Raw genomic sequence first — 25,240 nt, 5'->3', positions numbered from 1 at the left:
TTGTAGTGAGCCAAGATTGCGCCACTGCACTCCAGCCTGGGTGACAAAGCAACACTCCGTCTCGGGGGAAAAAAAAAAATATATATATATATATGTGTGTGTGTGTGTGTGTGTATATATGTGTATATATGTGTGTGTGTGTATATATATATAGTGGGGCATGGTGGTGCACCTGTAGTCCCAGCTACTCGGGAGGCCAAGGCAGGAGGATTGCTTGAGCCTGAGGGTTCGAGACCAGCCTAAGCAACATAGTGAGGCTGTGTCTCTACAAATCATAAAAAAATTAGCTGGGTGTGAGGGTGCCTGCCTGTAGTCCCAGCTACTCAGGAGTCTGAGGCGGGAGGATTGCTTGAGCCCAGGAGGTCAAAGCTGCAGTGAGCCATGATTGCACCACTGCACTCCAGCCTGGGTGACAGAGCCAGACCTTGTCTCTTAAAAAAAAAAACAATTGCATTCAGGGGTCACAGTTCCAAGGTCACGGCGCAGTCAGGGGTCATAAAGGCGTGAGGGGTCACAATGGGGTCGGAAGCATGCGGGGGGTCAGGGCAGAGCCCGCGTGACCCCCAAAGTAGTCCCCTGTCGCTCATCGCCAGGTTCTCGCCGATCGCCATCGACGGTATGAGCGGCCTGGCGGGCGTGGGCCTGTCGGGGGGCGCGGCAGGCGCTGGCTGGTGCATCTTCGTGTACAACCTGTCACCGGAGGCGGACGAGAGCGTGCTGTGGCAGCTGTTCGGGCCCTTTGGGGCGGTCACCAACGTCAAGGTCATCCGCGATTTCACCACCAACAAATGCAAGGGGTTCGGCTTCGTGACCATGACCAACTATGACGAGGCGGCCATGGCCATCGCCAGCCTGAACGGCTATCGCCTGGGCGAGCGCGTGCTGCAGGTCTCCTTCAAGACCAGCAAACAGCACAAGGCGTGAGCCCGCCCCGCCTGCCCTCCCACCCCCTCCCCGGGCAGCAGAGAGAGAGAAAGAGAGAGAGAGAGAGAGAGAAGGGGCCCAAGAGAGACAGCACAGGCAGCCCCACGGACGACGCGAGGGCCCCACGTCCCTGCGGAAGCCACAGGGTGAGCACTCCGGGGTGGGAGGGTCTGCAGGGAATGGGGGGGTGCCCGGGGATCCCCCGCCCCATCCTCCTGCCCCCACCCCAGGCTGGGCTGTTCACTCTCTCGTCTTGGTTTGGTTCATGGTGAAGGTTTTTGTTTCTTTTTTCCGGCTAAAAAGAATGCAGAGATGTGCCCCCACCCCCACCCTCGACCACCCCCGATGGGATGGCTTGCGGGGCTCCAGGGGGTGCCCTCCCAGACCCCCTTGCCCAGGCCTCCCCAGCACCTAGGTGGGGCCTGGGGTAGGAGGAACAGGTTTAAAAATCCCCAAAAAAGCGAACCGTGAGGAGGGGTGTGGGCACCCCCAGCCCAGTGCCCCCTGGTGGAATGCGGGGAGCAGGCAGTGGGGCTGGAAGCAGAAACAAATGAAAAAAAAAAGGGGGGGTGGGAGGGGAAGAAAAACTCTATTTTTGTAAAAAGGGAAAAAGACCTCGTGGAGAATTTTTACTGGGGATTCTTGAACTTGAAAAAAAAAACACAAAAAAAGACAAAAAAAAAAAAAAGAAAATATTTTGGCAGGCTATGTTTACCAACTGGGGCAGGGGTGGGGGGGAGGGGTCCAGGGAGCAGGGCTTAGGGGCTGGCAGCCCACGGGGCCACACAGAGAAATAACCACGCAGACACTCACACCAGGGGGACGCACGGACAGACGCAGACAGACACAGCGACATGCCCCAGACACGTTAAGGGACTGGTTGGCCAAACTCAGACACGTGGACAGGGATAAACAGAAAGAGACAGAAGTTGGGGCTATGTCCATGTGGACACAGACCACAGATGTGGGCACAATCCATCCACCTGTCCACGTGCACACGTGAATGTAGCGATAGATATTTGGACATCAAATTTGGACACCAGGTCACAGAGAACACAGAGAAACACAGACACCACCCAGGAACACGCAGACATATGCCCACAGCATCCCATAGGCCCAGGCAGGAGGTCCCACCCCAGACCCCGCCCCAGACGCTCCCTCACCCTCTTGGCCCCCTTGCCCTGGCCCCCAGGTTCTCTGCAGAGATCTCTCCTGGACCCCCAGTGGTCTCCTTGGCGCCCATGAACACAGGCGTGCACACGCAGCGCACATGCATTGAGACACACGATACCTCGTTCCACCTTGGCGCACGGTGGGCTGGAGGCAGCCCCCCCCCACAACACTTGAGGCCAAAGGACACCCCTGTCCCCGGGGCTCAGCCTCCCCCTGGGCCGAGGCCTTGACCCACGCAGCTGAGGGAGAGGCCCAGTCCTGAGCCTCCCCCACCAGGACTGGGCCTACCCAGCAGCAAGCCCCCGGCACTCCCCGCCAGGCCCAGGGTGGGGTGGACGGGCCCAAGGGCCCAGCCCCACACTCCTTTCCCGTCCACTTGTCACCTACCTACCCCCTTTCGGTTTGTTGGGTTTTTCGTCTTTCCAGATTGCAGTGGACACAGCCCCCGATCTCGAGCCCCGGCCCCCGGCTTCTGTCTGGACATTGCATCGCCCTAGTTTTCTTTCTTTAAAAAAAAAAAAAAAAGAAAATTCCAACAGAAGCCACAGGCCGGAGCCCCTGGGAGCCCTCGCACCGCTCCCCACCAGCCTCAGTGGCCCCATCGGAACTGAGAATTGCAAAACCCCGACTTATAGCTATAGTTAAGTTGCCTTCCCCCGGTGTCCCCACGTTTGGTGTCTGGCTATGGCGCCCCCCATCTGACTGTCCAGCTCTCTCTCCCCCACCCCTCCCGGTGTTGTTATTAAACGTCTGTGGAGCTTCTGCTGCAAGGAACAAAAACGAAAAAAAATCAAAAAAGCGACAAAAAAACACAAACAGAAGAGGAAAAAAAAAAGCAACAAAAAAAGAAAACACACAGAAGAGATTTAAAAAAAAAAAGAAAAAAAAAAAAAAAGACATAAACTGGCACCAGTTAACTTTCTTGTACTTTTTTGCTGAATTTAGCTTCTTGTAGTTTTAACTTATTGCTATGTTAACTATTTATTCTCCTCGTTGCCCTGTAAGGACATCCGTGTATATTTCTGTTACTTCATCCGGTTTGCAAGTCAAAGGAACGACAATGTTCTCTTTGTTTCTTTAAGTTTTGCCGAGACATGGTTATGCCTAATTTATTTATAAAAGGGGAAGTGGAATCATTAAAGTAATAATAATTATTAATAACAGTAATGGTAGCCGAGTGGCACGTGGGGGCGTGTGCTCTGCGGGGCAGTCCCCACGGCCAGCGACGTCCAGGTCATCCATGGGATTCTTTTTGCTCTTGTCTTGAGAATTTTTTCAGTCCTATTTAGCTGGTGAAATCCCTAGCTTGTTCTTGATACACAAACCTATTTATTCTTGTGGTTTTAAGTCCTCCCTGCCCTCTCCCCTCTCCCCTCCAGCAGGGCAGGGACCCCTCTCCCCTGCTGTCCCTTGGGGCTCTCTCCCCTCCGCCCTCTGCATTCGGGAACACGCATGTCTGCGTGGGAAGCTTGCAGCAGGGCGTCCGAGCAATAAGGGCTGGGTTTGTCCCCCACCCTGGGGGGGGCCAGGCTCCAGAGAGGGGGCACCTCCCCACACACCCCCCCCACCGAGGCCTAGGCCCCTGCTGCCCCCAAGACTGGGAGGGGACTTCTTTTTCTAAAACACAAAACTCAGCCCAGCCAGGCCCCCTCCCTGGAGGCCAGCACCTCCCCGCAGGGGGCCAGGCCAGGGCTCCCAGGGGAGGGGGACTCGGGTCTTCCACGTCCCTGGGGGGCAGGGGCCAGGCCAGGGGGGAGGGGGCTCAGCCCCTCCACCCCTCCCTTCATCCTGTTATTTATTCGGAAGGTTTCAAATCACGACAGAGTCCATGTTGGAGGTGATAAAAAACTGTAAAAAAAAAAAAAAAAAAAAAAAAAAAAAAAAAAAAAAAAAAAAAAAGACAAAACAAAAGACAAAAAAAAAAACCAAAACCCAACAAGAACATTTCGCGTTGCGTTTAGACTATTTATTACCGGGATCACAGGCCTGGCCGCGGTAACAGACTTTTACATGGAATTGTTTAATTATTTGTACTTTTCATGCCAGAAAATAAAAGTTCAGAATCTTAAGGCCTTGGGTCATCTCTGCACAGCTGCGCGGGGAGCATGCAGGAGCATCCTGTGTGGTGGTACCCAGGCCCCTGTCCTTCTCTGGGCCTGGGTCTGTCTGCAGCCGGGCCTTTGGTCCCAGGAGGGAACCCTTGGCCTCCACAGAGCACAGATGAGACCCAGGGAGGGTGGGACACGGGCCCGGATGGATGCTCAGACGGAGGTGTTCCAGGGTTCATCCATCTGGTATCTTCAGGACTGAGCCCCACATGGCAGGGGAGGAGGCCTGGGCAGGATCTGCAGACAGCAGCGTCCCCTGCGCTCAACCCCTGCCCACACCCCGGTCCACACCCCAGCAAAGCAAGACAAACACAGGCAAGTTTGGGTGGGGGGTCACATTTATTGTATTGAGGTCACAGGTCAAGTCATTCACTGGTCCCCACCAGGAGGAGTGGCAGGGACAGGGCTAGGGGTGGTGGGGTGAGTCACCAAGGTGGGGGGCCCAGGGAGGGCAAGCTCCTTTACCCATCTTTGGAGGCCACTGGGGCCTGGGAATGTGGACCAGCATTGCTTGGGCCCAGAACAGGGCACGAAGCCCCACAAAGTCCTGCCCCCACAGAGGAGGGCAACAGAGCCACAGGCAGCCCCGGACACGGGGCGGGTGGACGGCACTGCAGGGGCTGGCTTCATGCCTTCTTGAGGTTCTGGGGCAGGAGAAAGACCAGATTAGAAAGCTGGGGACAGCCGGGCACAGTGGTGTTTGCCTGTGGTCCCGACTGCTTGGGAGGCTGAGGTGGGAAGATCACCTGAAGCCAGGAGTTGACCAGCCTGGAGACTTTGTCCATTTTCTCCTTTTTTTTTTTTTTTTTTTTTTTTTTAAAGAGTCTCACTCTGTAACCCAGGCTGAAGAGTGCACTAGCATGATCTTGGCTCCACCTCCAACCTCCACCTCCCGGGTTCAAGTGATTCTTGTGCTTCAGCTTCTCGAGCAGCTGGGACTACAGGCACCTACCACCACACCCAGCGAATTTTTTGGTATTTTTAGTAGAGACGGGGTTTCACCATGTTGGTCAGGCTGGTCTCAAACTCCTGACCTCAAGTGATCCGCCCGCCTCAGCCTCCCAAAGTGCTGGGATTAGAGATGTGAGCCACCACGCCTGGCCTATTTGTTTTCAAAAGTAAAAAAACAAAACAAAACAAAACCTTCTTTTAAAAAGCAGGGGATGGCCGGACACGGTGGTTCATACCTATAACCCCAGCATTTTGGGAGGCCGAGGCAGGTGGATCATCTGAGGTCAGGAGTTCGAGACCATCCTGGCTAACATGATGAAACCCTGTCTACTAAAAATACAAAAATTAACCAGGCGTGGTGGTGCATGCCTGTAGTCCCAACTACTTAGAAGGCTGAGACAGGAGAATTTTTCGAACCCGGGAGGTGGAGGTTGCAGGGAGCTGAGATTGCGTCACTGCACTCCAGCCAGGGCAAAAGAGTGAGACTCCACCTCAAAAAAAAAAAAAAAAAAAAAAGCACGGGACACGGGCACACAGGTTGATAGAGTGGCCATGTGGGTCCAACTTCCTCAGGGCCCACCGCCTCCCCTTGCTGGGGCAGGCTGAGACTCCACCTCCCCGCCCACCTCTGCGCCCATCCAGCTAGAGCTCGTCATGGTCGTCTTCGGTGGGTGCTTCAGGCGGTGGCTCCAGGCAGGCGGCCGGCGTCATCAGCTCCATGAGGTACTCACAGCGACTGGGCTCCGTGGTGCTGGTCACCATGGTCTCTTTCCCGCATAGGAGGCGCACCTGGGGATGGGCAGACGGGCGCTCAGGAGGGTTCGGCTGGGCCAGGCCTGGGTCTCCCCGCCCCAGCTCCCCGCCCTGCAGGCACTCACGGTGGTGGAGCGGTTGGGGCCCTGCCAGCAGCCCGTGCCTTGCTCATACTTCATGGCACTGAACCTGTCGTGCTCAGGGCCAGCCCAGGAGCCCCAGGTGCTGCAAGAGAGACAGGGTGCTGAGGGCTGGGCCGGTGTCGGGCACCAGGAGGAGGCAGAGGGAAGGGGCCAGCCCATGACACTCACCCGAGGCTGGTGGGAGAGCCCCCAAGTTTGGGTTTCTGCGAGACAAGCTTGAAGGGGCAGAGGCGGTAGACGTACCTGGGGAGGACCAGGGAATATGGGTGGGGGGGACACAGGGATCCCAGCCTCCTCCCACAGCCCCTCCCTACCTCCTCCTGTCCCCGTACACAGGGCACCTCCAACTCCAATCACCAACCCTAAGCCTGCTTCTGCTCCCCCTCAATATGGAGGGCAGCGCTCAGGCCCCACCCTGCAGGTGGTTCCCCAACCATCAGGAAACTGGCGGTGCCGCTTCCGGGGCCACCCGCCTCCCAGCCTGCCGGTGGGGGCCCCTGCACCCCTGGGACGCACTCGTTGGTGGTGAGCTCGTAGCACTGGCTGTACAGGTAGGCAAACTCCCCGTTGGGGCCAAAGTCAAAAGAAATCTCTTGCTCCAGGTTCCTGGAAGTGGAGGCGGAGCGGTGAAAGGGCAGCTGGGGACGCCAGCGCCTGCCCCAGGATGACAGACACAGGAGGGCCTGGGTGAGCTGTGGTGCCCAGGCTGTCCTCCCTGCCACCTCCGGAGAACCCTCCCTGCAGGGGCCAGGCCCAGCCTGCGGTTGCCTCAGTGATTCCCCATGACTGGCTCCCCTGGGAGCCGGGGAGCAGGCACTGTGGGACGGGTGTCCCGCCTCCTCAGCCCCCGCTACCTGATGGACTCCTCCATGTCCTTCAGCGACCGCTCGGCCTCCTCGAACTTGTTGCGGGCCTCCTGGGCAGCTGGGGGAGGGGCTGGAGGTCAGAGACGTCCTCACCCCCACTCAGGAGGATGGGGAACGGGGTTCCGCGGATGCAACTGTGTCCTCCTCTAAGCTGATTTTGCTTTGGCCAAGGGCTTTGCCCAGACAGACCTGAGGGCCTCACCAGCTATGAACAGCCCCGACTTGCTGCCCAGGCTCGCGGCTCCGGAGGGACTGGGGCCAGGGCTCCTGGGGCCCGCCAGGAGCGACACAAACAAGCTGCGGCCCTCGGGGAGGCAGAAGGGCCCCTTGGGGCTGGCGAGGGTGGGACTGGCTTACCCCAGGCTCCCTTCCTGGACTCCCCAAGATACTGGGGCGTGTGCTGGCCAAGTCAGAGCAGGGGCTGAGCTCAGGATCTTCCCCTGATCTACGCCACCACGGCAGGAAACGCTGGGCTCACCCGAGGAGCCCGGCCCCCGCCCGCCCTCACCATCGATGAAGGCCTGCGTCTGCTCGTCGTACGGCGGCATCTTGTCTTCCTCAGCAGGGCTGGCCGGCTGCGGGGGTGCCAGTGGCAGCAGGGCCTCCTGGGGAAGGGGCAGGGTCAGTGAGCAGCCCTTCCCCCACCCTCTCTGTCTCCCCTTCTCCCCCAAACACGGACCTTGGGCTGCTCCCCCTGCACCTCGGAATCCTCCTCCTCCTCCTCTTCTTCTTCAGCCTCCTCTTCTTCCTCCTCCTCCTCCTCCTCTTCTGTGGGTGGCGAGGGCACTGGTGGCTGCTCCTCCTTGGGCTCCGTCAAGTCAGGGGCAGAAGGTGCTGGAAGGTCAGTGGGCAGTGCCTGGCGGGTGAGCAGCGTGGTCGGTGCTGTGGACTCAGGGTCCACCCACACCCTCAGGCTCACACCACAGCCCAAGGGGCAGCCTCGGCGTCTCTGCCCCTCCTGCGGGGCCTGCAGGGAGGACCGACAGCTGGGGTGGGGGGGCCTCGGTGGGGGTGCTGGGGCCGCCCAGCTGGCCAGGGTGGCCGGGTGCCAGAACCGGAGGCAGCTCCTTTGTGAGGCGGGGTAGGGCCAGTGTCGGAGGAGGACCAAGTCCCCTCCCTTTCCCTCCACTGACCTCGGACCGGTACTTGTCCCTGATGGCAGCCCAGACGCGGTCGAAGAAGGAGCTGGCGTCTGTCTGTGTGTCCCCACTGAGGAGGGCCTGTGTGTGTTGGGGGTGGTGTCAAGATCTAGGCCGCCACGTGTCCCCTTTCCCGGCCACCCCAGGCACCCGCGCTGCGGTGCCAGGCACGGGAGGGCTGGGCCCTGGGCCCTTATGACCAGGCCGGGGCCACGCCACTGAGGCACTGCGGCCAGGAGGGGGCAGCACAGGCCCGTGGGAGGGGAGGAGGGGGCTGCGGGCTGGAGTGGTTGGGGGCACTGAGACAGAAAGAGAGAGGCAGACAGACGGATGGACGGACAACACGGACAGACGGAGGAAGAGAGAGCCCAGGATCAGAGAGGGCCAGGCCCTCCAAGGGAGAGGCCAAGGCCAAGGCTGCAGAGGGACAGGGAGAAACTCAGGGGAGGGCAGAGAAGGGAGGCAAAAAGCCAGGGGCCACAGGGAAGGAGGGGAATAGGAAAGGAGACTGCGGAAGATGGGGGTGGGGAGGAGGGGAATGGGGGGAGGGAAATAGGGCAGGACAGGGATAGGGGAGAAAGGGGACTGGGTGCTCAAACAGCAGGGAGAGTGCGGGCAGGCGGGGGAAACGGGCTCCAGCCCGACCTGGCTCCATCCCGGGTCCTGCCAGGTGGGAAGCAGCCCTGAGTGGCTGCCATCCATCCCAGCTCACCCAGAGGAGGCGTCCCAGGCCAGCAGGGAGCTTTCCTTGGTTCCCCTCCTGTGCCCTGAGGTCACCCTGGGGCAATGCTTCCGGAAGTCCCCAGCCAAGGGGCAGCCGAGGTACCTGAGCTTCCGCTTCCGACAACACCCCGTCCCCATCTGTGTCCAGCTCTGGATGAGTCTGCAGCTCGGTCACTGAGACCCTGTGGGGGCGTGGCAGAAACAGCTGGAGGGGTGACGCCCCAATGGCTCTCAGCTGGGGGCACCACGTGGCCCACCTGCTCTTCCCTGCCAGGGCCTACCCTGAACTTGCTTCAGGAACTCAAGGTGCAGGGGCCTCCCCGCCTTCCTGCCCCTTCCCCAGGACTCCATGACCCCAAAGGGGCTCAAAGTAAGGGGTGGGACTGGGAGATACCTGGACCCCCAAATCCCTGATGACCTCTCTCTCAACCCACCCAGGTGGCACCTCCTTCCACCCTCAGAACCCGGCACATTGAAGCCATCTACCTTGGTCCTCCACCCAGCAAAGCCCACCCCCACCCTTGCCCATTCTGCCCATTTGGTCCCTCTGAAGCCCCCTGCTCCTTGGCACCCCACATCTCCTAGGCTCCTCGTGTGTCCCTCAGCCCCCAAAAGTCCACCCTCCACCAGGTAACCCAGCAAGTTCAGAGGCACAGCCAGGATTCTACCCAGAGCGTAGAGTGGGGCTGGGAAAAGCAATCCTCAAAAAACACTTCCTGAGGCTGAGGGTCTGTGCCCAGCTCCCATCACTGGACGCCTAGCCACACTTCCTGGGGCTGAGGGTCTGTGCCCAGCTCCTGGGGAGAAGGTGGTCCCCCTATCTCCTCGCCCAGGGCATCCTGGACCCAGCCATCCATGAGTAAGAGGCAGGGTCACGCGGGGCTTGGGATCAGCCTGGACCCCACGCCAGGGGAACCCAGGGGGAGCTCTGGCTGGTTTCTAGAGGCGAGGGTGGCGGGAAGGGAAACCCAGGCCCACGGAAGGGGGCGCAGCTCCAACTTGGGGACACTCACGTCCCGTCCATGTCGTCATCCAGCTCCTGGAAGGCATCAGCCGCCAGCGCCTGCTCCCGCTGCACCTTGGTGGCAGCCAGCTGCTCTGTAAAGAAGCCACCTCTGTCACCCCTGCCCACCCACTGGCTCCCACCGACCCCACACCCCACAGGGTCATTTGCCACTAAGCGCCTACTAGGTGCCTGGCCCCATGCTGGACCCTGGGGACACGACTGTGGAGGAGACAAAGGTCCCTGCCCTTACCGGGGGAGGACAGACGAGGAGCAAGGTGACTGGCTGAAGCCTGGTTGTGTTGGGGGAGACTGGGGCAGGGTGGGGAGTGCAGGGGCGGGAGGGCCACCCGTGGGGCTGGAGCAAGGAGGTGGGAAGCCAGGTGGCAGAGGGCGGCCCTGTCAGGCCACTGTTGGGACAGAGGTGGGGGCGAGGGCGGAAGCCAGGTGACAACAAGGGATGGCCCAGGCTGCGGGCCGAGGAAGCAGCACGGAGCAGAGGAAGATTCTGGGGAGACGCGGATATGGTGCGCAGACGGTCAGAGGTGGGAGATGGGGTTGGGGAGAGGAAGGCGGCCACTGAGACTTTAGGTTTAGGACCTGGCAGAGGCATGTCAGGGGCAGGGCTGGCAGGAATGAGACTTCATGGCCAAGGACGCTGGGAGATGGGGAGGATACAGGGAGGATACAGGGAGGGAGACTGGTCCTGGGGGCATCTTGGGGATCCCCAGGGCCAGTCCCAGGAAGAGTGGCCAGCCGGACAGAAGGGGACTGAGCCTCTGTCCCAAAAGTCCCTCCTTTATCTGTCGTTACTCTTCTAACCTAAGCAGAGGGGGAAACAGCCACAACAGAGGCTCCGATGATTAACTGCCTACTGTATACCAGGATTCACTTCCCACTGTATACCAAGCTCCAGCTTGGTTCTCTACGAACAGAATAAAAACAGTGGGTATTTCCTCTAGAGAGTCCTGGGTCACCCCAGGAGATGCCACATGTCCCAGCAGACCCGGCTGACACTGTTCTGAGTCTCACAGATGAGGGCCTCAGGGGTCCCTGACCTTTCCATGGGTGAAGGGACCTGCCCATCATCACCCAGCCAGGGAGAGGTGTAGCCTGGGGCCCAAACCAGGCCATCTGCCCTCGGAGCCCTGGCTCAGCCCCGCCACCCTTTGGGAATCTGGGTCAAAACACGGCGCTTCCCTATGATTCCACAGCTGCACGCTAAGAACACGTCCTGAGGAAAATCAGGCCTGAGCTTGCCCACACCCACGTGAAAGGAAGCTCGCAGCACGGCAAAGGTTCAGGGGCAGACAGAGCCAGTGAACTCCCGCTCTACGTGCAATGCGGCCTTGCCAAAAAAACACCAGGCCCTAGCACCAAAAACAAATAAAGAAGGGAAATCCTATCTTCAGTTGCAGACAGAGCTGGGCGTCGTGGCTCATGCCTGTAATCCCAACACTTTGGGAGGTTAAAGCAGGCCACCTGAGGTCAGGAGTTCGAGACCAGCCTGGCCAACATAGTGAAACCCCATCTCTACTAAAAATACTGTGGTGGCAGGTGCCTGTAATCCCAGCTACTCAGGAAGCCTAGGCAGGAGAATCACTTGAATCCAGGAGATGGAGGTTGCAGTGAGCACAGATCATGCCATTGGCACTCCAGCCTAGGCAACAGAGCGAGACTCCATCTCAAAAATAAATAAATTAAAAAAAATTTTCAGTTGTAGACAAAAGGGCAAACCCCAGATAGATAAAGCTCTTTTATTATTATTATTTTAGATGAAGTCTTGCTCTGTCACCCAGGCTGGAGTGCAGGGGCGAGATCTCAGCTCACTGCAACCTCTGTCTCCCGGGTTCCAGCGCTTCTCCTGCCACAGCTTCCCGAGTAGCTGGGACCACAGGCACACACCACCACGCCCAGCTAATTTTTGGTTTGTTTGTTTGTTTTGAGACTGAGTCTCACTCTGTTGCCAGGCTGGAATACAGGGGCGTAATCTCAGCTCACTGAAACCTCCAACTTCCTGGTTCAAGGGATTCTCCGGCCTCAGCCTCCCAAGTAGCTGGGATTACAGGCACGCACCACCATGTCCAGCTAATTTTTGTATTTTTAGTAGAGATGGGTTCCACCATGTTGGTCAGGATGGTCTCAATCTCCTGACCTCGTGATCCGCCTGCCTCAGCCTCCCAAAGTGCTGGGATTATAGGCATGAGCCCCTGCACCTGGCTGTATTTTTTTTCTTTTTTTTCTTGAGACGGAGTCTCGCTCTGTTGCCCAGACTGGAGTGCAGTGGCACGATCTAGGCTCACTGCAAGCTCTGCCTCCCAGGTTCACGCCATTCTCCTGCCTCAGCCTCCCGAGTAACTGGGACTACAGGTGCCCACTACCACGCCTGGCTAATTTTTTTGTATTTCTTTTAGTAGAGACAGGGTTTCACTGTGTTAGCCAGGATGGTCTCAATCTCCTGATCTCGTGATCCGCACGCCTCGGCCTCCCAAAGTGCTGGGATTACAGGCGTGAGCCACGGCGCCTGGCCAAGAAAAAGCTCTTACAATTAGTGAAGACAAATACCAAACACTTGATAGGAAAAATGGTCACTGGATTAAATTAAGTCTTGCTAAAGTCAAATAACAAAATCTACGTTGATGTTAAAAGGATGTAGGCGGCCAGGCGTGGTGGCTCACGCCTGTAATCCCAACACTTTGGGAGGCCGAGACAGGTAGATCACTTGAGGTAAGGAATTCGGGACCAGCCTGGCCAACATTGTGAAGCCCCGTCTCTAGTAAAAATACAAAACAATTAGCTAAATGTGGTGGCAGATGCCTGTAATTCCAGCTACTCAGGAGGCTGAGGCACAAGAATTGCTTGAACCTGGGATGCAGAGGTTGCAGTGAGCTGAGATCACGCCACTGTATTCCAGCCTGGGTGGCAGAAGGAGACCCTGCTTGAAAAAAAAAAAAAGGCCTTAAACAATTTTTTAAAAGGAGGCTCCTGACATATGCCACAATCCAAGCGAACCTCAAGGCACACAAGGCAATGGGCACCAGGATCAAAAATCTGCTGAAACTGACAGCAGATAATGAGCGAGAGGCTCCCAGGCCCAGACGCCTCCCACCCAGGAACTGAAGGTGAGTCCTCTGGCCACTTTATGCCGTACCTTCCCACAGCCTCTGGTGCTGCTCTTTGGCCTCTTTCTCTGGCTTCTCGGCTTCTTCCTTCACTGTCCGCAGCATCTCCACCTGGTCCTCCAGAGACTTCTTCCCAGCCTGGAGCTCAATGAGCTTTTTCTGGGTGGGCAGAAGGCAAGAGACCGGCTCTCCTCGGTTCTGCCTCCTCCTCACTGACTACTACCTCCCCGCCTCTACTCCATAGGGCAGCAGGAGGATGTCGCAAAATACACATCAAGATGGGTCTCTCTCCCAAGCTGGGCTTCCCTACAGCCCTCTGGAGAGAAGCCCAAATGCCTCAATGTAGCCCGCAAAGCCCCAGGTCATCGGGCCCCTGGCTGATTCTCCAGCCCCATTTGCCCCATCCCTATCTTACTAGAACCCAGTCGCCCTGACAACAGGCAGACCCTCCCCAAACGCTTTTCTGCCTCCGGTTCTTCAAACATGCTGTTCCTTCAGCCTGGAACACTCTACCTGGCTAACTCCAAATTACCCAACAGATTTCATCTGAGATAGAGGCCTCCTCCTCCAAGAAGCCTTCCTTGCCTCCTGCCCCCATGACAGAGAGGGAGAGGAAGTGGGCAAGAAGTCTCTACCCCACATTTCCCTTTGTCCAGCAGCCCTGGCTGTCTGTCCCTCCCGCTAGCAATGAATCCCTTGAGGCAGATCCAGGTCGGTTTCCAGCCTCCTGTCCAGTACACAGGCAAGGCAGGGAGAGATACATGCCTAGGGACCCCAAAGAACCCTATGGAATTAATCCGGCTGCTACTGGCTGACATTATCTTGTTAACATCAGCCCATCTTACAGGAAATGGCGCCACAGATCCGGGATACAGAGGAGCAACCCTCCCGTCTCCAGAAGGCAGCCAGGCCCTTCTAGCCTGCTTTAGTCTGATGTCCAAGGCCCTGATAAAGCCGACAGCCTTCCATTTAGGAACTATTATACTTAGCCAGTGACTAAACGCCTAGCACACAACTGAGAAAGCAAAGCTCAGAACGGCAGTCACTTGCCCCAGAACAGCGGTCGGGGCAAACCACTCCCCAGCCTTGCAGGCCCATGCTAGGAGGCCTCGAGGCCCAGATCACCCTGCGGCAGCCACCGCGGGCTTCTTTTTTTTTTTTTTTTTTTTTTTTTTGAGACGGAGTCTCGCTCTGTCACCCAGGCTGGAGTGCAGTGGCCGGATCTCAGCTCACTGCAAGCTCCGCCTCCAGGGTTCACGCCATTCTCCCGCCTCAGCCTCCCGAGTAGCTGGGACTACAGGCGCCCGCCACCTCGCCCGGCTAGTTTTTTGTATTTTTTTTCAGTAGAGACGGGGTTTCACCGTGTTAGCCAGGATCGTCTCGATCTCCTGACCTCGTGATCCACCCGTCTCGGCCTCCCAAAGTGCTGGGATTACAGGCTTGAGCCACCGCGCCCGGCCCCCCGCGGGCTTCTTACCTGCTTCTCCTCCCGCGCCTTCTTCCAGTCCTCAATAAGGATCTTCTTCAGGCGGAACCCCTCGCGGGTGACCTCGGCCATCTGCTGAAGGGACTCCCTCTCCTTACGGCCCTTCTCTCTGCGGTGGGGGGACACACAGGCACCACCAGGTCTGCCTCTTCCCAAATAGCTCAATCCAGCTGCGGCCCCCACCAAGACATGCTGGGAAAGATGAGAGCACACCCTCCTCCCAGTCTCCCAGGTTCTCTCAACATCAGCATCCTTCATTCCTGTCCCTGAAAGAGGGACAGTGGGTTCTGTAGGCCCCTGGGGTCAGGGAAGGCACTAGGGAGTGCCGGGAGGTGGGGATATCAACTCTCAAGAGACAGGAGACCGGCTGGGTGCGGTGGTTCATGCCTGTAATCCCAGCACTTTGAGAGGCCAAGGCAGGAGGATCACTTGAGCCCAGGAGTTCGCAACCAGCCTGGACAACATATAAAGACCCTGTCTTTACATATAATTAAAACAAACAAACAAAAAAACCACAGAAGACAGAAACAACAGAAATCACGACTCCCAGACAAAAAGACAATCTGGTTATTAAGTGTGTTGGTTGGCCGGGCATGGTGGCTCACGCCTGTAATCCCCGCACTTTGGGAGGCCGAGGCGGGCGGATCACGAGGTCAGGAGATCGAGACTATCCTGGCTAACACGGTGAAACCCCGTCTCCACTAAAAATACAGACACACAAAAAATTAGCCAGGCACAGTGGGGGACACCTGTGGTCCCAGCTACTCAGGAGGCTGAGGCAGGAGAATGGCATGAATCCGGGAGGCAGAGCTTGCAGTGAGTGGACATCACACCACTGCATTCCAGCCTGGGCAACAGAGCGAGAATCCGTCTCAAAAAAAAACAACAAAGTCTGTTGGTTGTGTTCAATCCACCTTCTACTTAACAGATGTGGAGGCTGGGCACGGTGGCTCAAGCCTGTAATCCCAGCACTTTGGGAGGCCGAGACGGGTGGATCACGAGGTCAGGAGATCGAGACCATCCTGGATAACCCGGTGAAACCCCGTCTCTACTAAAAAATACAAAAAAATTAGCCGGGCGTGGTAGCGGGTGCCTGTAGTCCCAGCTACTCGGGAGGCTGAGGCAGGAGAATGGCATGAACCCGGGAGGCGGAGCTTGCAGTGAGCCGAGATCTGGCCACTGCACTCCAGCCTGGGCGACAGAGCAAGACTCCGTCTCAAAAAAATAAAATAAAATAAAATAAAATTTCAGCCTGGCGCGGTGGTTCACACCTGTAATCCCAGCACTTTGGGAGGCCAAGGCGGGTGGATCACGAGGTCAGGAGTTCAAGACCAGCCTGGCCAATATGATGAAACACTGTCTCTACTAAAAATACAAAAATTAGCCAGGTGTGGTGATGGGTGCCTGTAGTCCCAGCTACTCAGGAGGCTGAGGCAGAGGAATCGCTTGAACCCGGGAGGCAGAGGCTGTAGTGAGCCGAGATGGCACTACTGCACTCCATCCAGCCTGGGCAACAGAGTTAGACTCTGTCTCAAAAAAAAATTTTTTTTCAGCGAGATGGGTCTCACTGTGTTGCCCAGTCTGGTCTCAAACTCCTGGGCTCAGGTGATCCTCTCGCCTCAGCCTCCCAAAGTGCTGGGATTACAGGTGTGAGCCACATGCCCAACCAGTAATTTTTTAAATTATAATTTCCAATTTTTATTTATACTTTTAATTTTTTTTTTACTTCTTACAGAGATAGGGTCTCGCTCTTTTGCCCAGGCTGGTCTCAAACTCCTGGGCTCAAGCAATCTTCCTCTCTCGGCCTCCCAAAACGCTGGGATTATAAAAGCATGAGCCACCATGAGCCGGGCCTTATTTTTATTTTTTCATGTCAGACAGGTAACGTGCCAAGGTCACAACAAGGTTTAAGGGAGGCACATCTCTCACACGTGCATAAAAAACTAATCATTGTGGCCAAGCGCGGTGGCTTAGCACCTCAGCGGGAGGCTGAGGTGGGCAGATCACCTGAGGTCAGGCGTTCGAGGCCAGCCTGGCCAACATGGTGAAACCCCATCTCTACTAAAAATACAAAAGTTAGCCGGGCACGGTGGGGCACACCTGTATTCCCAGCTACTTGGGAGGCTGAGGCGTGAGAATTGCTTGAACCCAGAGGGCAGAGTTTGCAGTGAGCTGACATCACGCCATTGCACTCCGGCCTGGGCGACAGAGTGAGACCCCGTCTCAAAAATAAATAAATAAATAAAAATAAATCATCCTGCTTATGAACTATAAAAGGATCAGTTGGCAGCAATTGAGAACAGCTGTTCCTCTAGATGCCACAATCCCCATCCCTCCTTATTGTCTCATACTCAGTCTCCTTCTGTTGTATACTTTTTTGTGTGTGTGTGTGAGACAGAGTCTCACTCTGCCGCCCAGGCTGGAGTGCAGTGGTGCGATCTCGGCTCACTGCAAGCTCCGCCTCCCAGGTTCATGCCATTCTCCTGCCTCAGCACCCCCAAGTAGCTGGGACTACAGGCACCTGCCACCACACCCAGCTAATTTTTTTGTATTTTTAGTAGAGACGGCGTTTCACCGTGGTTTGGATCTCCTGACCTCGTGAACTGCCCGCCTCAGCCTCCCAAAGTGCTGGGATTACAGGCGTGAGCCACGGCACCTGGCCTCCTTCTGTTGTATACTTTATCTGCCTGTGGGTGTGTAGGTTTTCAGGGCCTGCTGCAGATTGTGACAATGGAAAGTTTAGAGTCCAAGTGCCAGCTCTGCTCTCTCCTATGTGACCCTGGGGAAGTCATTTTCCTTACTTTTTTTTTTTTTTTTTTTTTTTTGAGACGGAGTCTCGCTCTGTCGCCCAGGCTGGAGTGCAGTGGCCGGATGTAGGCTCACTGCAAGCTCCGCCTCCCGGGTTTACGCCATTCTCCTGCCTCAGCCTCCCTAGTAGCTGGGACTACAGGCGCCCGCCACCTCGCCCGGCTAATTTTTTGTGTTTTTAGTAGAGACGGGGTTTCACCATGTTAGCCAGGATGGTCTCGATCTCCTGACCTCGTGATCCACCCGTCTCGGCCTTCCAAAGTGCTGGGATTACAGGCTTGAGCCACCGCATTTCCCTTTCTAAACTGGAGTTCCCCCATCTGTTGAATTGGGAAACAATCCTACCTGCTTCCAGACTAGAGGGAAAGGTGGGCATTAGGATTTACAAGGCACCTGGCACAGACAGAGCACCTGACACAGAAAAGCAGAGAGAGAGCGGGCCTGATTCACTGAGTGGAGCCAGGCAAAGTCGTGGAGTGGGGTGATGGGAGGGGTACTGTCACCCACATACTTGCAGGTGTTCTCACAGACGATGCCGCTGTTGTACTCGTCTGTTCCATCGCAGCAGTCTGTGGCAGAGGCAGAAGCCGAGATCAGACCTGGCAGTGCCTCCACCCTCCCTCCCTCTACCACCTTTCCAGAATCCTGGTGCATCCTCACTTACCACAAACACCATCGTTGACCCGGTTGGAGGGGATATACAGGGGCTTATAGCCAGTGTTGGTGCAGTGGAAGCTGCCGTTAGGACAGGCAGCCGTGCCTGTGAGGAAGAAGGGAGGGAAGGTTTTCAGTCAGGTGAGGGCCAGACGTGTCCCATCCATCCACAGACAAGAGCCCCCGACCCACCCTGCACACAGAGAGCACAAGAAAGATAAGGACCAAAGGAAGGGAAGAGTTGTACCCGGCACACCCCAGGCTTGAAACAAAGCTTTCCAGCGCTGCCTCCTGCCTCTTCTCACTGAGGTCCTTCAAAATAGGGTCTCTGCCTGGCGCTGTGGCTCACGCCTGTAATCTCAGCACTCTGGGAGGCCGAGACGGGTGGATCACCTGAGGTGATGAGTTTGAGACCAGCCTGGCCAACATGGTGAAACCCCGTCTCTACTAAAAATACGAAAAATTAGCTGGGCGTGGTGGCGTGCGCCTGTAATCCCAGCTACTCAGGAGGCTGAGGCAGGAGAATCGCTTGAAGCCGGGAGGCGGAGGTTGCAGTGAACCAAGATCGTGCCACTGCACTCCAGCCTGGGCAATAAGAGTGAAACTCCATCTCAAAGAAAATTCAAAACAAAACGGCCTCATCCAGGCACGGTGGCTTGCACCTGTAACCCCAGCACTTTGGGAGGCCAAGGCAGGAGGATGACTCGAGCCCAAGAGTTCCAGGCTGCAGTGAGCTACAATCATGCCACTGTACTCCAGCCTCGGCAACACAGCAGGACCCTGTCTCTTCAAAAAACAGAAAAACAAAAAGCCAGGGTTTCCCTTCACCTGTCTCCTGCTGGATTGCTCTTGGCCCCACCCTGTCTCCCACTTCCAGGGGTTTGCCCATGTTGGCCCCTCCATCTGCAGCACCCTCGGGATTTAACCGAAACCTCACCTCCTTGGAGGAGCCTTTTCTGACCCCTAGGCTTGGGAGTAGGAGGACTCTGGGCTCCTCCAGCTGCCCGGGGCCATAAGACTGACCACTGACCACTGACCACTGACCACTGACCACTGACTGCTGGGCTTGTTTCTGCCCACTCACGGGGGAGTCAGCATAGGGAGTATCTTGGTCACACAGACAGGGCCTGGCACTGAGCAGCGTTCAATAAATATCTGATGGATGAACAGAGAAAAGGCTCACCTGGCTCGTCAGAGCCATCTTTGCAGTCGCAATAGTCATCGTTGACCTGATCGAATGGGATGGTGGCCGAACCGTCCAGGCAGGTGAAAGGCTTGGACTCATCATAGAAGTGATGATCTGTGGGGTGCAGGAAGCTCAGCCCAGGGCAGGAAAGCGCCTTCTCCACCAAATACCACCTCTGTCCTCCCACCCCCACCAGCGGCGCACTACCGGGAAACTGAGGCAAAAGGTCGTAAATGCCTATCCCCAAGGCCCAATGTTGGCCCCTCCCACCTCCAGCCTGGCGGGAGGGTGAACAGGAGGACTCACTGGTGAGTGAGACGCCCCGGGGCCTCTTGACCTCCACGGCCCAGCACATGGGTAGCAGCAGAAGGAGCGGCAGCAGCATCTCGCCAGAGGCTCTGAGGCCCGAAACGGGTTCTGTGGGAGGAAGCCGACAGCGGGAAGACGCGCTGTGTCTTCACGCTGCAGGAAGAAAGGGGATCCCGGTCAGTGGGAGAGGGCTACTTCCAGCCAATTGGATTCCTCCATCGCTTCCAGGCAATGAGGCCTCACTTTGTTTCCGATATGGGGGCGAGGGGCAGCGATCTCCCCAATCCTGGCCAGTCTCACTTTGCTCAAATCAATGGCGAGGATCTCAAGATCTCAAAACCTCCGCTCCCTGTGCCCAATTGTGACCCAATTCCCGCCAACAGGCCAAAGGGATTAACAGTTTCCGCGGTCCACGCCCACACATGCACCCTCCGGTTGCCCCCTGCAGGAAACTGAGGTGCCCTCCCACCCGCTCGTTCACACCTACACGGGGCCGGAGCAAAGGTCAGTATCCACCGCGCCCCTCTTGTCCGGCAGCCACGGTTCCTGCTGCAGAAAGAAAGCGGAACTGTCTGGACCCGTCACTTCCGGTCCTACGTCCCGCACTGGGAACGGGGAGTCAGGGTAGCCATGTTGGGAGAGTCAGGAGTAGGGGCGGTGCCAAAGCCGAGACGGCCATCTTGGGCAGGACTGTGAAGCCTTAGAGAGGATGGTTCTCAGGGCTAGCTCTTAATGGCGGCGCAACGTACCTCCATCTTGGGAGTGGCGGCTTCTCAAGCCGGAAAGAAAGTTCCTGAAAAATGCCCACGAACCCCCAGGGGCGGGATAAGGTTGCGGGCGGCGGGGGTAAGGAAACGGAATGAGCACGTGACCCCAAAGTGCCCAGATCGTCTCTCTTGTAGCGCGGCTCTGCCCCGCCCCTCTGTTGGGACCGCCCCTCTATGCAGCCTCAGCCAATGAGAACGCACTGTCAGCCACGGAACGCGGGTGGTCTCCATGGAAACACTGGAGGGAGACGGGAGGCGGTTACCTAGCAACCGAGAGATGCGGAGAGCAACCACCTAGCGGTCGGAAAGTGCATTTTTTCAGAGCCCTAGGAATCCGAGCTGACGGATCCCTGACAGGAGCGACTGACTCCTAGTTGTCCCCCTAACCCCTAGGGGCCTTCGGCCCCAACCCCATCATGACATCTCCCCTGTGCAGGGCGGCCTCCGCCAACGCCCTGCCTCCTCAGGACCAGGTTTCGACGCCCTCTTCCAAGGTCAAGGGCAGGGAGGCTTCGGGCAAACCCAGCCACCTCCGAGGCAAGGGAGCAGCCCAGGCCTGGCCCCCCGGCCGTACCAAGGGAGGATCCTTCCACAGAGATGCCGGGAAGCCCTCTGTGCACGCTCAGGTGGCTGAGTTACATAAAAAGATACAACTGTTAGGTAAGATGGCTCCAGAGGGTACAGAGGGTCAGGGGTCAACAGTGCCCATCCAATCTTCTGACCAGGCATGGTGTGACAAAGGTATTTCTCCAGCATGAGTCTAGGTGAAGAGTTTCTGGGCAAAAACTCATACTTGATTCATATTTTTCATCCTCTCTCTCTTAAAACTTCTCATGAGTTCAGAACCAAGTGAACTGTACTTCATACTTTCCTGTAATTTATTTTCTCTCTCTCTCTCTCTCTCTTTTTTTTGGCAGAAATCTCACTCTGTTGCCAGGCAGGAGTGCAGTGGAACGATCTGGTCTCACTGCAACCTCCGCCTCCCAGGTTCAAGCAATTCTCCTGCCTCAGCCTCCGGAGTAACTGGGACTACAAGCACGCGCCACCACGCCCAGCTAATTTTTGTGTTTTTAGTACAGAGGGGTTTCACCATATTGGCCAGGGTGGTCTCAATCTCTTGACCTTGTGATCCGCCCACCTCAGCTTCCCAAAGTGCTGGCTGGGATTACAGGTGTGAGCCACTGCACCCGGCCTTTTTTTTTTTTCTTTTTTTTTTTTAGACAGGGTCTTGCTCTGTTGCCTAGGCTGGAGAGCAGTGGCATGATCTCGGCTCACTGCAATCTCTGCCTCCCAGGTTCAAGTAATTCTCCTGCCTCAGCCTCCTGACTAGCTGGGACTACAGGTGCATGCCACCACACCTAATTTTTATATTTTTAGTGGAGACAGGATTTCATCATGTTGGCCAGGCTGGTCTCAAACTCCTGATCTCAAGTGATCCACCAGCCTTGGCCTCCCAAAGTGCTGGGATTACATGTGTGAGCCACTACGCCCAGCCTTCTTTCTTTCTGACAGGTTCTTGCTATGCTGTTCAGGCTGGAGTGCAGTGGTTCGATAATAGCTGGACTCAAGCCATCCTTCCACCTCAGCCTCCTGAGTAGCTGGGACTACAGGCGTATGTCACTGTGCTTGGCCAATTTTCTTACTTTTTGTAGAGATGGGGGTCTCACTATGCTGCCCAGGCTGGTCTCGAACTCCTGGGTTTGAGCAGTTCTTCCTCCTCAGCTTCCCAAAGTGCTGGGGTTATAGGCATGGGCCACCGCACCTGGCCTGAGCATAGATTTTAGAGCCAGATTTTCTGGGTTGGAATCCTGACTCTGCATAATAGTTGTCAGCCTTGGGGGACTAAGAGTAACCTAATTGTTCTCAGTTTCTCCATGTGTGAAATGGGGTTAGTAACGGTACAACATAGGTACCTGAAATGTGTAAAGTACTTAGAACAGTGCCTGGCACATAGCAAAGTACCATAAGGTGTAAACCAATGGTTCTTGTTAGAAAAGGGTTAGTTTGCCCCGCAGTGGCCATTTGGCAATGTCCTAAGACATTGAGACCAGCATGGCCAACACGGTGAAACGCCGTCTCTACTAAAAATACGAAAAATTAGCCAGGCGTGGTGGCGGGCGTGTCTGTTGTGGGTATGTGTCTTCCACTGGCATCTAGCGGGCAGAGGTGAAGGTGCTGCCCAACATGCTACAAAACACAGGAGAGCTCCCCACAGCAAATAATTATTCGGCCCAGTTGGTCATCCTGAGGTTGCAGAATCCTTGTGTATAAGCCATTATTATTGTTTTTGTTGATATTATTAAGAGGTAATCATGGCTGGGCGAGGTGGTTCACGCCTGTAATCCCAGCACTTTGGGAGGCCGAGGCGGGCGGATCATGAGGTCAGGAGATCGAGACCATCCTGGCTAACACAGTGAAACCCCATCTCTACTAAAAATACAAAAATTAGCTGGGCGTGGTGGCGTGCGCCTGTAGTCCCAGCTGCTGAGGAGGCTGAGGCAGGAGAATGGTGTGAACCCGGGAGGCGGAGCCTGTAGTGAGCTGAGATCGCACCACTGCACTCCAGCCTGGGCGACAGAGCGAGACTCCATCTCAAAAAAAAAAACAAAAAAAAAAGGGTAATCTTGCATGGTTGCTTGTGACCTTAAGCAATTTAATCAGCCCAAGCCTCTGTCTTCTCATCTGTGCAAGGCGTATGATATGCCTATGCATATGGATACCTATTGGCACATGATATATGGCATTTGGAAACCTCTTAGTCCAACATCCAAAACATAATAAATGCTCAAAGTGAAGTACAGTTGATCCTTGAACACCATGTGTTCACGTATATCATTCATCCTTTCAAGTTTAAAAAAATTGAGATGGGCAGGCCGGGTGTGGTGGTTCATGCCTGTAATCCTAGAACTTTGGGAGGCTGAGGCAGAAGGATTGCTAGAGGCCAGGAGTTCGAGACCAGCCTGGGCAACATAGACCCTTGACTCTACAAAAAATAAAGTAGCCGGATGTGGTAGCACATGCCTCTAGCCCTAGCTACTTGGGAGGCTGAGGCAGGAGGACTGCTTGAGCCCAGGAGGTTGAGGCTTCAGTGAGCAATGATAGCACCACTGCACTTCAGCCTGGGTGACAGAGCAAGACCCGGTCCCAAAAAAGAAAAGAAAAGAAAATATGACAGTCATGGGATGCAAAACTTGAGTATACAGAGGGACAACCGTTTGTATCTGCAGTTTCCACAGGGCTGACTGCAGGACTTGAGTATGGAAGGATTTTGGTATACTCGGATCCTGGAACCAATTATCTGAGTATACCCAGGACAGGGGTTTTGTCTGTTTGTTTGTTTGTTTGTTTGTTTTGAGATGGAGTCTTGTTCTGTTGCCCAGGCTGGAGTGCAGTGGCAGGATCTCGGCTCACTGCAGCCTCCACCTCCGGAGGTCAAGTGATTCTCGTGCCTCAGCCTCCTGTAGCTGGGATTACAGTCACCTGCCATCATGCCTAGCTAATTTTTGTAGAGGCGGGGTTTCACCATGTTGGCCAGGCTGGTCTTGAACTCAGGCGGATGACCTCAGGTGATCCGCCCACCTCTACCTCCCAAAGTGCTGGGATTACAGGAAAGAGCCATTGTGCCCAGCCTCACACCTGGCTAATTTTTGTATTTCTAGTAGAGACGGGGTTTTACCATGTTGGCATTCTTACAATATTAAGTTGATGAGGCCGGGCGCAGTGGCTCACGCCTGTGATCACAGCACTTTGGGAGGCTGAGGCGGGCAGATCACCTGAGGTCGGGAGTTCGAGACCAGCCTGACCAACATGGTGAAACCCCGTCTCTACTAAAAATACAAAATTAGCCAGGTGTGGTGACGCATGCCTGTAATCCCCGCTACTTGGGAGGCTGAGGCAGGAGAATCTCTTGAACCCGGGAGGCAGAGGCTGTGGTGAGCCGAGATTGCACCATTGCACTCCAGCCTGGGCAACAAGAGCAAAACTCCGTCTCAAAAAAAAAAGTTGATGATTGCAAAAAAGGTCTTGCCTCTGGGATATTGCACCCACCCACCCACCCACCCAGTAACTGTGTGTCTGTCCACTTCACCTGCCTGACAGAGGGTGACCGGAAGGCTTTTTTTGAGAGCTCTCAGTGGAACATCAAGAAGAACCAGGAGACCATCAGTCAGCTCCGCGAGGAGACTAAGGCACTGGAACTAAAGCTGCTGGACCTGCTCAAGGTAAGGGGCGCAGGGGTGGGTGGAGGGTTCCTGTGGCGGGGATGGGGGGAGCAAGGAGGTAGCACCTGGCCTCAGGGGGAAGAGGCATGCTGAAAGGTGACTGGACTTCCCTCCTTGCAGGGAGATGAGAAAGTTGTCCAGGCAGTGATTCACGAATGGAAGTGGGAGAAGCCATATCTGAAGAACAGGACAGGCCAGGTTTGCCCACCCTCACCCCACCTCCTCCTTCATTTCCAGCCTGGGTCCCCTCACCTATGAACTCCAGGCTCACCCTCTCCAATCCTTCCTGCACAGTAGCTGCCATTCGTATGCTCATTCAAGTAAATATTTATTACTAACTGTCCTTGTATCTGGCATCCTGGCATGGTAGTAAATGCAGTGAAAAAGCAGACCAAGTCTCCACTTCTAAAAGCCGCTCATATCCTAATAGGGAAAACAGGTTTTAAAAAAAAAAAATCACAGCCAGGCGCGGTGGCTCACGTCTGTAATCACAGCACTTTGGGAGGCCAAGGCAGGCAGATCACCTGAAGTCAGGAGTTCAAGACCAACCTAACCAACATGGAGAAACCCCGTCTCTACTAAAAATACAAAACTTAGCTGGGCATGGTGGCTCATGCTTGTAATCCCAGCTACTTGGGGGGCTGAGGCAGGAGAATCGCTTGAACCCGGGAGGCGGAGGTTGCAGTGAGCTGAGATCGCGCCATTACACTCCAGTCTGGGCAACAAGAGCAAAACTCCATCTCAAAAAATAAGTAAATAAATAAAAATTTTAAAAAAATAAAAAATTTAAAAAGTCACTTGAACCCCGGGGGCAGAGGCGGCAGTGAGCTGAGGTTGTGCCACTGTGCTCCAGCCTGGGCGACAGACACAAGACTCCGTCTCAAAAAAAAAAAAAAAAAAAAAAA

The 25,240-nt window shown here is 55.8% G+C and overlaps 3 protein-coding genes, 1 non-coding gene and 1 pseudogene across 15 annotated transcripts in view; 3 read left to right on the top strand and 2 right to left on the bottom strand.

Moving 5' to 3' along the window:
• ELAVL3 (ELAV like RNA binding protein 3) overlaps positions 1-4,166 on the top strand; it is a 28,651-nt gene extending 24,485 nt beyond the window's left edge. Inside the window, exon 7 of one of the 2 annotated variants that reach the window (XM_025366522.1) lies at positions 594-4,166. In XM_025366522.1, the coding sequence (XP_025222307.1) occupies positions 594-924 (331 nt within the window). In that variant the 3' untranslated portion in view covers positions 925-4,166. Of the gene's footprint in view, positions 1-572 lie in introns of both variants that reach the window. The other variant, XM_025366521.1, reaches the window with a different exon arrangement.
• Positions 1,887-4,166, top strand: LOC112612239 (annotated as a pseudogene). Its single transcript, XR_003116832.1, has one exon. The product of XR_003116832.1 is annotated as a basic proline-rich protein-like (transcript).
• Positions 4,167-4,525: 359 nt separating this feature from the next.
• On the bottom strand, positions 4,526-20,291 carry PRKCSH (protein kinase C substrate 80K-H). Of its 8 annotated transcripts, XM_025366512.1 has the most exons (19): positions 20,098-20,291; positions 19,836-19,897; positions 19,346-19,501; positions 19,037-19,153; positions 17,864-17,959; positions 17,711-17,768; positions 14,383-14,500; positions 12,935-13,064; positions 9,794-9,878; positions 8,884-8,962; positions 8,052-8,138; positions 7,598-7,774; positions 7,427-7,523; positions 6,907-6,976; positions 6,569-6,658; positions 6,221-6,295; positions 6,035-6,134; positions 5,783-5,945; positions 4,526-4,849 (listed from the first exon to the last, which is right to left on the bottom strand). In XM_025366512.1, exons 3-18 carry the CDS (start codon positions 19,422-19,424, stop codon positions 5,799-5,801), a joined length of 1,605 nt encoding a protein of 534 aa, XP_025222297.1. In that variant the 5' UTR covers positions 19,425-19,501; positions 19,836-19,897; positions 20,098-20,291; the 3' UTR covers positions 4,526-4,849; positions 5,783-5,798. The 8 variants fall into 8 exon arrangements, with proteins under 8 accessions (XP_025222297.1, XP_025222298.1, XP_025222296.1 ...); XM_025366513.1 differs by having other exon boundaries at positions 19,832-20,291; XM_025366511.1 differs by having other exon boundaries at positions 19,836-20,291.
• On the bottom strand, positions 16,263-16,362 carry LOC112613672. The gene has a single exon (XR_003116997.1). It is a non-coding gene; the product is annotated as a small nucleolar RNA U13 (small nucleolar RNA).
• CCDC151 (coiled-coil domain containing 151) overlaps positions 19,766-25,240 on the top strand; it is a 14,558-nt gene continuing 9,083 nt past the window's right edge. The window contains exons 1-3 of one of the 3 annotated variants that reach the window (XM_025366518.1): positions 19,766-19,852; positions 24,214-24,335; positions 24,456-24,533. In XM_025366518.1, the coding sequence (XP_025222303.1) occupies positions 19,771-19,852; positions 24,214-24,335; positions 24,456-24,533 (282 nt within the window). In that variant the 5' untranslated portion in view covers positions 19,766-19,770. Of the gene's footprint in view, positions 19,853-20,387; positions 20,776-24,213; positions 24,336-24,455; positions 24,534-25,240 lie in introns of those variants that run through there. The other 2 variants (XM_025366517.1, XM_025366520.1) reach the window with 2 other exon arrangements.

Source organism: Theropithecus gelada, chromosome 19 (genome assembly GCF_003255815.1).
Source record: "Theropithecus gelada isolate Dixy chromosome 19, Tgel_1.0, whole genome shotgun sequence".
NCBI lineage: Eukaryota > Metazoa > Chordata > Mammalia > Primates > Cercopithecidae > Theropithecus > Theropithecus gelada.
This window is presented reverse-complemented; position numbering and strand designations above follow the sequence as displayed.

Bases quoted from the DNA above. Each gene is read 5' to 3' on its own strand.
- PRKCSH (XM_025366509.1), bottom strand. From the start codon at position 19,424: ATGCTGCTGCCGCTCCTTCTGCTGCTACCCATGTGCTGGGCCGTGGAG. The intron at 9,879-12,934 runs GTACGGCATAAA...GCTTCTTTACAG, and splicing joins GCACCAGAGGCTGTGGGAAG to AGCAGCTGGCTGCCACCAAG. The intron at 5,946-6,034 runs GTGAGTGCCTGC...GCCCATCCCCAG, and splicing joins GCCCCAACCGCTCCACCACC to GTGCGCCTCCTATGCGGGAA.